The 12,335-nt window shown below is 41.3% G+C and overlaps 1 protein-coding gene across 5 annotated transcripts in view; it reads right to left on the reverse strand.

Annotated features, from left to right (window-relative positions):
• The window catches only part of LOC115595435 (sushi domain-containing protein 3), a 37,453-nt gene that overhangs the window by 18,366 nt on the left and 6,752 nt on the right, over positions 1–12,335 (reverse strand). For 2 of the 5 annotated variants that reach the window (XM_030439927.1, XM_030439924.1), the window contains exon 3: positions 464–1,015. In XM_030439927.1, the coding sequence (XP_030295787.1) occupies positions 464–749 (286 nt within the window). In that variant the 5' untranslated portion in view covers positions 750–1,015. Of the gene's footprint in view, positions 1–463; positions 10,027–12,335 lie in introns of those variants that run through there. The other 3 variants (XM_030439926.1, XM_030439925.1, XM_030439928.1) reach the window with 3 other exon arrangements.

The following is a 12,335-nucleotide window of genomic DNA, read 5'->3' on the forward strand; positions in this document are numbered from 1 at the left end:
ATCCAAAACCCCAAAAGATTCAGTTGACTATCACAGTTGACTAATACAACATGCAAATATTCTTATCTGAGGGGCTGAAACCAATTATCTTTTGGCATTTTTGCTTGGAAATGAGTAGAACGATTAAACGGTAGTCCAACTGATGATGATCCGTCTATCGACTGAATCATCGTTTAATGGGCTGATCGTATCAGCTCTAGTCACAGATTAATTCTCTCCTTGAAAGAGAGTTGCTTTCATCCAGCATCCAGAGTAAAGAACATGCACCCAACACTCTTTTCGATCTGACATGGGGTGCTGCAAAGGAAAAGTTGAATCCAAACTCTCAGACTTCATTGCACGAAAGATTTCTTTCAATGTTGTATGTGGAACTTTTGCTCTTCAGGCCAAACTTTCTGCACACAAGTCCAAATCACCATCAAACCTCACACAGATAGGACTCATGACTGACAGGCAGACTAACCTGTGTAGTTGCTGGTGGTGCTCTGAGTCGGTGCTTCGGTCGCAGCCTCTGTCTGTGCCTCCGTCTGTGCCTCCGTCTGTGCCTCGGCTTCAGTCTGCAGGTCCGGCTGCAGCTGGATCATCGTGACGGTCGAGTGCTCCGGCAGCGACGTGGCAGCCGTGCTCTGTGCGTCCTCGGGGCTCAGAGTGGAGCCACGGGCCAGGACCAGAGCACAGAGCAGGGTGCACAGCAGCATCCAGAGGTGGGTGCCTGTGCTAAGAGCGGTGGGTCCCACTTTCAGAGGCATGGGGTCAGGTAATGAAGAAGAAGAAGACCTGGATAGGAAAGAAGAAGAAGGGATTCACAGCCTCATGGTGGAGGGGCTGGGACTTGACCAGGGTCTCACTATGAGATGGAAAGATCCTTTGGAGAAAAGTTTTTTTCCCTCTCCTCCTCTTCTTTTCCCCTCCTCTAATCAGTTTTCTTCTTTTTCCTTCTCGTCCGTCCTCTCCTTCACTCCCTCGGCGGAGAGAGGACAACTCCGCCTGCGTGGCCGCTCATGATGCCGCTGTGCTGCAAAGAGGTGCAACGGAGAAAGAGAGGAAGTGAGGGAGTGAGTGTGGTCATGTATGTCTGTGTGGGAGAGTGTACGTTAGATCCAGCAGCAATCTGCTCTGCGCTCACTTGCTGCAGCCTCCTCTCGAGCCCTCTCCTCTCTGTCCCTCTGCTCATTCACTCCTGCTCTCTCTGCTCACTCGGTCTGCTGCTCTCTCTCTCTCTCTCTCTCCCTCTCTCTCTGATCTCCAGCTGGGCTAGCTGAGCTCTTGCATAACAGTAACTCATTCGCTGAGCTGTGCTGAGCTGTAACTCATGCAGCCCTAAGTCCTGATATTCCTGGTTGCTGCTCTTTCCCTCTGCCCCCCTCTCACCATGTTTTCCTTTCAGTCTATTGACTGTACAGATGGTTGAAGGACTCACTTTGGCTTTTACTGGAAAACCGTTCCCTCTGATCAATATCTGCTTTTGGGTTGCTCGTTAGATAACAAATTGGGGGTTTAGCTTTTGGCAATATTTGATTTAGCGTTGTTTGGTTTTGTTCCAGGTTTTTGCATGTCATGACCTTATGACTGTTGTGAGAGGGGTTTATCTTAACAAAACCATGTTTCCCTAAACCTAACAGTGTTTTTGTTCTCTAAACCTAACTTAGTGTTTTTGTTTTCTAAACCTAACTTAGTGTTTTTGTTTTCGAAACCTAACTTAGTGTTTTTGTTTTCGAAACCTAACTTAGTGTTTTTGTTCTCTAAACCTAACTTAGTGTTTTTGTACGTAGTGTTTCATAAAACAAATGTATTCTTGCCCTATGTCATCATTATCCTGCAGTTTTGTGTTGATTCTTGTACAGTATCTGACAATGAACTGATATAGAGAGAGAGCCAAGGCCTTGTGGCACCAACGCGATGTGTTTGAGACCAAGGTTTGTACAAAGTGAAGTACAAGTAATGCAGCAAAAGAGTTCAGGGTGACTAAGAAGTAGAGAAAATGTGTGTTTTCATGGGGTGAAAAACAACACTTAACAACCTGCCTACCTTCCTCCCTGGGCAGCAGAGTCTATGCACGATCCCTCATTGACACTGTAGCTTTATGTGTGTGTGCCTGCATCCTTATCTGACCCTGTCCGTGTCACAGGTAGATACTCAGGTATAATCTGATGACCCTGATGGCCCTTGTTGATAGCTCTCTAGTCAGAAAGTCCATGCAAAGACGTGAATAATTGATGCGTCCCGGACCAAAAATAGTAGAAAGATGGAGAGATAAAAGAAAAGAGACAGAGGTGGAGGGCGATTAAATAGTGAGAGAGGAGCGGGCGGAGTGAGCGATGACACGAGCGAGGGAGGAAAACAATCAGAGAGCGAGGGAGAGACAGCAAGAGATTGGAAAAGAAAGACGGATGAAGTGAGATCCAGCGCTTTTAGCCGGAGAAAACTGCCTTCTGTCAAATGTTCGGCCAGCAAATGGGGACGCGGTGGGCTCTGCTGCCGCAAACTACATTATTTACAGCTGCAGCTTTGCCAAAGTGGACACAGGAAGGTTCTCAAAGAACTGATCCAAGACTTTATTTTGAGCCATCAAATTACAGCGGCGCTGGGCAAGGTTTTTATGGTGAAAATACACCCATCCTATCAGTGTAAATCAGAAAATGGGGCTCTAACAGAGAAGAGTGGCTTCAGGTGTCAGCTTTTAATCGATGCCGGGAGATGAACTTGAATGTTGGCACAAGGTACAACACAGTGAGAAGTTAGCATCTCAATTTAACACCAAATCCACCACCCATCATGGAGAGGAACTGTTGGTATGTGACATCTGGGTAGACGAATGTTGAACATTTATTTTAACGCTGTGCTAACTGATGTTCAGTGACAGAATGTAAGTTTTTACTCAAGTACTGCTCTTTTTTCTGTACTTTAGTATTTCCATTTTTGCTACTTTATACTTAGACTGTGTTACATTTTGAGGTTAAATATTATACTTTTACTTGCAAGGTTAACCCAAAGTATACACACATGAACATATATACTGTGCATGCATAGTATCATTTCACTCTATATTTAACATGTACTTTTGAAGCTTACAATTACAAAGAGTTTTACTCATGCATGATTCATATGGTTGACTCTCACTTTTACAAAAGGTATTTCTTTACAACACTGTCAGTATTTTATGTGTAACTTGAAAAAGTTCCCTCATAGTATGAACTTTTCACAGCTTTTTGGTGTCTTTCAGCTCTGTTTTTTAAGTCCACAATGCCACTGTCAACAAACTCATCTCCTGCCACAGCTGCTCTGATAAACCCACAACCTGATCACCAACGACAGCAGACAGAGTTAGCAGCAAGCAAGAATGCTACTAAACCTGAAAAATATCAGCATGGATAGTTAGATAATTTAATTGATCCCTGAAGGGAAATGAGGTTATCAGGTAGTACAAATGCAATCAAAATACAAGTGCAAATATAGAAACAATAAAGTACTATATATAATATACAAAAAAACTCAAAAATACTATATACAATAAAATGCTTAAGCATATCCTACATGCCTTAATTGGAAGTTGCTACATTCAGATCAAGGCGTAATTCAGAATATCCAAACAGTATGCTATTTACATGACCTGTATACAAGTTTTAATATTTTCAGATTCAAATAACAGTGGAAAATCAGTGTGCATGTAAACATACTAGGGTCCGTGTGTCTCTGAACTACAGTGTTTACCCAACTGCATCCGTCCATCGTACAATGGTTTGATCTGTATCTAGTTTTTAATCCGGTTCAACACGTACAGTATCTCAGTTGAGTTATTCTCAAATATAACTGAAAAGATTTGATGTCTCTTAGAAAACCACATAACATTAAACCCTTTTCATCTCAAGCAGCTGTCATATTTCCGCCTGAAAATGATGTGCTATAATTCGACTCTGCTTTAAGTAATATTTCATGTATTTCCTTTTTTAGAAATTAATCCCCGTCTATGCATTAATTTGACATTCACTACTTCGACAGCGCATATGTATTTATTATGTAAAAGCTGTAATGCAAAGGCGGATGTTCTTTATCAGTTATGATGATGATGATGATGATGTGACTAGATGAGGCACGGGTCAGTGTTATATTTCTCTTTATATATACACTATCTGTTGAGTCAGTCCCACATCATGTTTTGTTGCATTTATCTAAGTTTTCTTTTGTATGGTTCTCATTTTGGCCAATTACCAGTATTTACTATACAGCATTCGTTAACATTAACATTTAATAATATAGTGTTTTAACTTCCTACTTGCAGCATTTTTCTCATCAATAAAAGATTGCCACATTAATCATGCAACATACTACGTGTATAACCAGTGCAAACAAATGAGGTCGTCACCGAGCGGACTATCAGCCTCGACTCAGCGCTTTACATTGTGTTCAGTCGGAGTTCAAACCTGCTGAGTTGCTTCATGGCATGAAACAGGAGGAGGAGAGCTGAGGCTTGAAACAGCAAGGGTCAAACACGTGGAGGAGACGAGGAAAGCGGCTGCTGCTGACAGATGTCCATCACATGTTCACACTTTTAAGGCAGCAGCGTTGGCTCGCAGGACTTGTGAGAAGGATTTACGAGGATTAGGGAAGCAGCCGGGCAGATATGGACGAGACAGATGAAGCGTGTCGCTCTGCATTCTTTGTCAAAGTGGAGTGTGGCTGAGGCTTTTTTTAATTGTTTATCCAACGAAGAGATCACAGCAGGAGCATATGTGGTGAAAAAGTTGCTGATGTTGGATCCGATAGTGTAACAACTTGCTGAGACACTGTTACTATAGTGACAACTAAAACAAGAAAAAAAAGGCATAACTACAACATCAAAAAGTGTTTGAAGGTATGCTATCCAGGACTTGACAATTGCGGTTTGTTAACACACTATATAAAGTCAGAGCAGAGTTGGCCAGGCAAGCAAGAGTGAATGAATAGAGTGAGCGACACTAACAAGAACAGATGATTATAAACATTATTTTTTTCGATGGTTTCATGGCCGTGTTACATTCACTCTGAAGTACAAATGAACAAGCCCACACCTGTGGGGAAACCTGCAGGAAGCAGGATTTTGTGTGAAGAAGCTTTGCTTTGCTGCTCTGCTCGTGTGCAGCTCAGCCCCACCCTCGGTCAAACGGACACACAGAGCTGCAGCGCTTTATACATTGATGACAGACTGAGAGCAGAAAACAGAGACACGTAGACAGCGATGTGACCCGATTGCTACATTTTTATAGCATTCCTGACTTCACTCTTGCCCACTGTTATTGGCTATGGGCTAGACACCCACTGCCCAAATGTTGACGCCAAGAAATATCGCGAACAAACAAAAACTAAGAAAATAAGACAACACAAGCAGATTGCATAGTCTCTGCAGATGGACACCACCACAAACTTCTAGTGGGCCATAAGTGATGATGGGGAGGAGCTACCTCTGTTTTAGTCTACGCATGTTTTTTTAGGGAAATCCTTGTTGTTTAGCTAATGTGTTTGCAAAAAGGTGATGATTTGCACATTGCGACAGACACAGAGCAATATTAGTATTCATTTGGAGTTTTGTGTCTGGCAAGCTACATATGGATGTTGTATTTTTTTAGCTGTGTTTTGTCTCCACCGACTCCTAATTGGCCATATATGTGTGGATTATAACCTGATGTGAAAACAGAGACCTTCCCCATCTCTCTCTGTTGCCTATAAAAGCTTGTGGACGATTTCTTTTAAAACTGTTCAATGCTGCTGCAGTCCAAAGGATGTGACTTCACGTACGTTTTTCGAGTCCCTCATCTCAGCAGCAGTAGCTATCGTTAGTTTAGAAATGGAGCCTGCTGGCATAAACTAACAACCAACACAAAGACGGTCCTTTAATGTGTGACTAAGTAGAGCTGGCTTTGTGTGTGTTCATCACTACAAAGGCCCTCATTAAATTAACACATAAAATATTGATCAGCGCTGCTTTAAAATAAATTCAACCTAGATAACGCATAACGGCTTTCACACTGGGTGGTGGATTTGGTGTTAAAACAGAACTCTGCTAACTCAAAGAGTTCAGATTCACACTTCCTGCGTTTTAACGGCATCATCTAAAAGCTGATGCCTGAACCACCTTCCCTGTTGAAGTCCCATTTTGTGGGTGTATTTTTTTCTTTTTTTCTTACCATTAAAAACTTTGCCTAGTGCAGCTCTAATTAGCTTTAAATGCAATTCTATTGGTGAACTTGCACAGGTGTTACTGCTGACATATCAGCAGCAGCTTTTTCACAGTTCGGGGACGACGCTAAGGGAAGAGAACTGCCTCTCCTTTCTCCTTTTTAGAAAATATAGAGAAAAAAGGCAAAGTCTAACAGCCTGGGGAACAATTACCAGCTAATTTTCATAGCGCCGTCCAGAAAAAGTTCAAACGGTTTCGAGTTCTGATGTCTGGAAAAAAAAACATGCAATGTCAGCGCCTTAAAAAACCAGACAAACACTGCTGGAGCAGACAGAGGAAACACACAGTTGTTCTGATTTTGATGAATAATAAAGCTACATGCATGTGCAGTGGAGTTATTTGATGAGTCAGAAGTCTGTCTGTGTTCACCCACACAAATACACACACACACACACAGAGGCACACACACACACACAGACACACGCAGGCAGTGGCAATCTGCAGCACTGTCACTATCAACCTAATCCCTAATGTGAATTAAATACTGTTATATAATACAAAAACACAGCACACGGCAAGAACACAGACACACCCACACACACACAGACACACACACATGCAACAATCTTGTCTCCGTCCACTCTCAGTTTGTGTTCACGTTTCTGTTTCTCTATGCTTCGCTCACACACACATGCATACAAAATGTATTCGTGGATCTGCATGTATACGTATTTGCATGCGTCATACTGTATGAATGTGTCCGCACTGTACAACCTACATAGTTTGCTTATGCATGTGTGTTTGTTTATTTTGTGTGTGTGTGTGTGTATGGGGAGCACATTAGTGTATCAAGGCAATCATCAACGCTACGTATGGAGGAGCAGGGCCACTCAGGAGAGAGGGCCTCCTCGCTAACGAGATGCTAACAGGACGGCCCCTCTCGCTGAGGTTCAAGTACAATAAAGCAGATACGGAGAAATTCTTGTGAGGACCAGGCGAATAATGAGGCCACGGAAAAGCTATAATTCTGTCTATTCCACTGACACTTTGAATATATTTTAGTGAAAGGACTTCAGCATTTGTTCCAAACCGTTTGAGAAAACCTAGCTGGAAGTGAAATACTTTATTTTAGTATTTGAAATACTTTTTTTTTTACATTTTATTTGCCAAAAGTTATCTGTACTTTTATATTTGTGCTTTGCAGTTGGAATGATATGTTGATTCTGGTTTGCAGTGTACTTCATAGAACGGCGGGCTGTGGTCACAGTATCACATCACATGAATGTAGCATAATCGTTTGGTGAATGAACATTCTAATGTTAGAAATCACTGCAATCCAAGAAAATCTAACTGTTTAAGGCATTTTTGGATATAAAGACAGAAAGCTTGATTCCTCTGAACTGAACAGGTAATGAAACGCATGATGTCAAAAGTATTTCTAAAAGGCAGTGTTAATATTTGTCCCCTTTCCTGTCTGCTACTTTAGGCTGTGGCAGTCAGGGGTTTGTGTTGTATGTGCTTGATGTTTCTTTCCTGCCTCCCTCCCTTTTCCTTCACTTGTGCTTCTGTGTGTGTGTGTGTGTGTGTGTGTGTGCAGGAAGAGGACACCTGACAGTCATCAGCTCAGCACCTCCTGCTATATAACCCTGGTCTCTCTCACACCACTCTAGTGTCAAATTGTTCTGTCACGTTGGATTCCCCCGGCGTCTCTCTGCTCAGCCGGCAGTCTCACCTGTGTTTTTTGAACCTCCCCCTGCAACATAGTAATTTTGTAAGTAAAATAACTGTTTGGACTGCACTTCTCTCTGCATTTGGGTCGACCTAAAACTCAGCCTTAAAAGAAACAGCCACTAAACCCTACACACTTTAATGATTAAAGGGGCACAATCTATGTAATAAGGTCCCCAGAACTCTGTTTGAAGCTGGAAAGGTGGCAGGGTCCGCCTCATAAAAACAGAGTTAAACAGTATGAAATTGTGTTGCCCTTTTGTTTAGAAATAATTATAAAACTCTAACCCAAAAAGTCAATGAAGCTCTTTCTCTTCTCATTAAAATGTCTTCTCCAAAACTAAGAAGTGCACCTTTAAAGCTGCACCAGTCAACATTTGATGCCAAATGAGTGAGTGATGTGAAAGAGGTTTCTCACAGTCACAAACCCAACCAGACCTATTATGCAACTTGTGTCTTTCAGCTCATTGTTTTGGTTTTACAACCCATACATAATATAGCTATGATAAGCTAATTATATGCTACCTAAAAGAAAGCTAAAAAGAGAGAGTACGCGTGGACTTAATTCACTGAGGGCCCTGAAAGATGACTCTAAATGACTGATAATGTCGACCATATCAACCCACCTGGTTTGCCAGCTCTTATACTGTAGTGAAACTGGTGGACACAGGCCTTTGTAAAGAGAACATTGCATCCATTATGAAAAAGAGAAGGTTTCAATAACTAACAAATGCCTGTCCTTGCAGCTTGTCTCTATGGATCCTTCTCATTATGCAAACGCATCTCCTTGCTTCCCTCACTCACAGCTCGTCTCAGCGAGGACGTGAGAAAGAGATCACCCACCTGTGTTTACTCAATACAAGCTCCTCTAAAAGCCTCCCATCAAGTGCACTTAAAGGACACTGATGAATGTCCACAAGGGCAGTGGGGGGGAACGAAGACACTACCCGCCTCTGTGTCCGACCCTCGGACTTAATTCTCTGACCTTCTGATACGTTTGCATGTTCAAACTCCTTGTGACTCTCGTTAAAAGCCTGAACTGATCATGTCTGTCTGCTTTAATATGCTTGGTTTTTCATTGTTGCCTACTGCCGCATCTAGTTGGCTAAATCACTTTTGTGACAGTTCAATTAGCATTCAGCAGTTGCGTATCAAACATGCAGGACATATGTCTCACCAAAGTCTTCAGAGTCAGGTAAAAATGTCCAAATCATCCGAAATCATGTCTAACAGACCCACTTGCCCACCGTGCCACTGCTGTGTTTGGCCTCGCGCTCCCATAAAATTGATATCATCTCCCTCCATGGTCAAGTTAGCCCCTGCTGGTACATCACAAGTCTATTACACGCTCTAATGTATAATTAAATCACACATAAAAACTGGTGGGATTGATCTGTAAGGACCAATGTGCAAGTGTTAGTTGGCTTTTAAAATTCCGGTTCAAACTACTTCAAGGTAATCAAGGTAAAAAAGTTGTTTTTGAGTCCGCCTTCATGACTGATCTCATATTGCATGCTTAACCTTTGTGATGTTTTATTTTTAGGGAAAATCTTTTCGCTCACTTCCAGCTGGGCCCTCTTTCTTCTCTGGACCCATCTGCTCCACGCTCATTACTCTCAGCGCATCTACCGCATATATAACTCTGCTCTCGCGTTCACAACATCATCACAGCGAGCGGTAAACAGCTCTCAGGGTCTTACTGCAGCGCAGTGGGGTACTGTAGATTGAAGGATCTCCACTGATTGGATTCATGTTTCTCTGTTGAGCACCGTGAAGTTAAGTCTTGCTATTCTCATTCCTGCTGTGACGACCACGTTTCGACCCCCAGAGGAGCGACGCAGGGGTCACAACAAGAGGAGGGGGATTTTGAAGGGCAGGGGTCGGGGCTCGTGGGTGGCCGGTTCAAATCCCTGAAGCAGCTGGCGAGTAATCCTTCACAAGAAAACCACTGCCTGTCCTTAAGCACTCCCTGAGGTATTTTATTCGTCGCTATTTCCGTGAGGAGGGTCACGTGCCTCGCAGATAATTATGTGTTTGTTTGTTGTGCCGCCTCAAAAGGGCGCTTTTCCATCACCGAAGTTAAGTGTGAAAGATGAAATAAGATGAAGTTATTGATCTCCGTGAGGAAACTGGGTCATCACAGCAGCGAAAAAAAAAAAAAAAAAAAAACAGGAGGGGAAAGAAAAATCTGGAAGCAGAGAACAGAAAACAGCAGTTTAAGGTCTCTGCTTCCACGCCGCCCGTCCTGCGGTTCCCCACACGTGCAAGATTACGGCTCAAATCTGCAGACAGAAACACTGAACTACATGTAAATCTGTTCTCTAAGGATTTAAGTGAAGGTCCGAGCTTTGGGTGACTCCCTGCAGCTTTGGTGTTAATTTGGGAGGTGGCAGATTAGGAACAAACAGTCGGACAGATAAACTTGTAGCGACACTGCGAGAGGCCTGCCAGGAGACACCAGGAACCCTGTAGCTCGTCTGATCTTCCCTCTGACCAACGCTGCGGGGACCTGGCTGCAGCAGCAGTCAATAATGAAGTGGTTCGTCGGTATTGTTCTGAAAAAAAAGTTAAATGAGAGGGCAGCAGCATGTGTACATCCAGAACTTTTAGATTCCATCTCTTATTTTAGATGCTAAATGTTAAAAGTGAAAAATTAGATTTACAAAGCATAAATTGATAAAAAAAAAAAAATAATAAATAGAAGTGAAATAATAAATTAAAGCTAAACATATCTTCGAAGTTCCTTTCAAAATAAAATAGAATTCACAAATGACAAACCCCATACACAAAATACCCGGCAAAATCTGAACCTGAAGTGGATGAAAAATATTAGAAATGTATAAAGTATAACCCATCCTGCTTCTGTGAGGGCTGAATGTCAAAAGATTAAAAGTTCTCCTGAAACTGGCAAGCAGCCGAATTCTGTGGATTTAGATTTGTTTCCCAATCTGAAGTGTGTGTGTGTGTGTGTGTGTGTGTCTCATGCGTTTTGGATGCGATTCCTAATCTGAGTTCAGGGTTCGCTGCAATCTGGCATCACGTTCTCTATTTACATTTCAGGTCTTTCACTAAGCTGTAATCCAGAGGGAAACAGCTTCCTCTTCTCCGTCAGCAACACCAGAGATGACCAACAGAGTGCTAAAAACGACATCTAAATTCAAGAGGTTATAAATGAATTTTTTTTTAAAACTCTACTAAATGAAATAAATTATTTATAAAGAGTTTAAATTCAAATGGTAATCAAAATGTAATTAAAATGAAAATACTATAGGATAATTCAATTTGAATGATCATTTTCATATACTTGTATTGGCATTTATCTATAGCTATATTGAAATTAAAATAGAAAAGCTGTTCGACCTTAAATTGACAATGACTTTACCTGCTCTACAGCGAACCTGCTCTACAGCGAACAACATTCAAATGTCATAAGCAAAACAGCACCTCCCAGTGTATTTAATTTGCACTTACCTTATGCTCTTTTGGAGACAATATGAAAATTAAAACTGCAATTTTATAACAATTTTAAGATGACAGTGGTCACAGAATTTTATATTAAATTTAAATTCAACTTTGAGAAATGAATCAGTAGAAACAATGCGGTATAATTTTCCGTTTGTGTGAGCATTAAAAATGAATGTTTAATTTTTCAACAATCTGCGACAGTCTATTGCATTTACATTGAAATGAAAAGGAAGTTTTCTTAAAGTTTGAAAACATAAATTAAAACAGTATTTGGCAAACCATTTATAAGTGTTTGAACTTCAACTCTTAAGTGGAAGAAATTCACATGCAATGAGAAAAAAGGCACCCCAGCTCAACTGCTTTTGCATTTTTAAGATTTTTAAGATTCTTTTTAATTTCAATTTCATTCATTTTCTTTCAATCACTCATTCCATATACAATCATAGGAATTAAAAATGTCCGATTTTAGCACGTCAGGACGCTCCTTTGGGGACAATTTGAAAATGATTATGTTAAAATGTAATTAATTATCAGTTTAATAAAGTCCCCATTGGGCTTCCATTTAAAACTAAAGTAAAATAATGTCACTAAAAGCTTCAACTGGTATCTCAAATGATACAGTCTGCATCGAAGGCAGTTTTATTCTTCCAAACTTGACTTTTGAGGTATGATGTATTTCTGCTCTTTCCCTCATGGTACACTTGGTATATATTTAACTACAGCCTCATACATTCATGAAATTTAAATGAATATTCTTTCAGTCCATTGCAGTGAGAAGACTCATTGCTCCCATGAATTAAAGCCTGTTCAGGATTTACATTTATGATGTGATGCACCAAGCAGTAGTCTCAGCTCTAACTCAGACCCTGAGGCCTGCAGCACCATCTTATGATTATTAGCTGACATTGCAACTTGATCTTAGCTCCTCTTCATTTGAGCACCTTTAGTCACACATAGTAGGTTTTTTCCTTAAATACTCTTGTGCTCC

This window comes from Sparus aurata, chromosome 14 (genome assembly GCF_900880675.1).
Source record: "Sparus aurata chromosome 14, fSpaAur1.1, whole genome shotgun sequence".
Taxonomy (NCBI): Eukaryota; Metazoa; Chordata; class Actinopteri; order Spariformes; family Sparidae; genus Sparus; species Sparus aurata.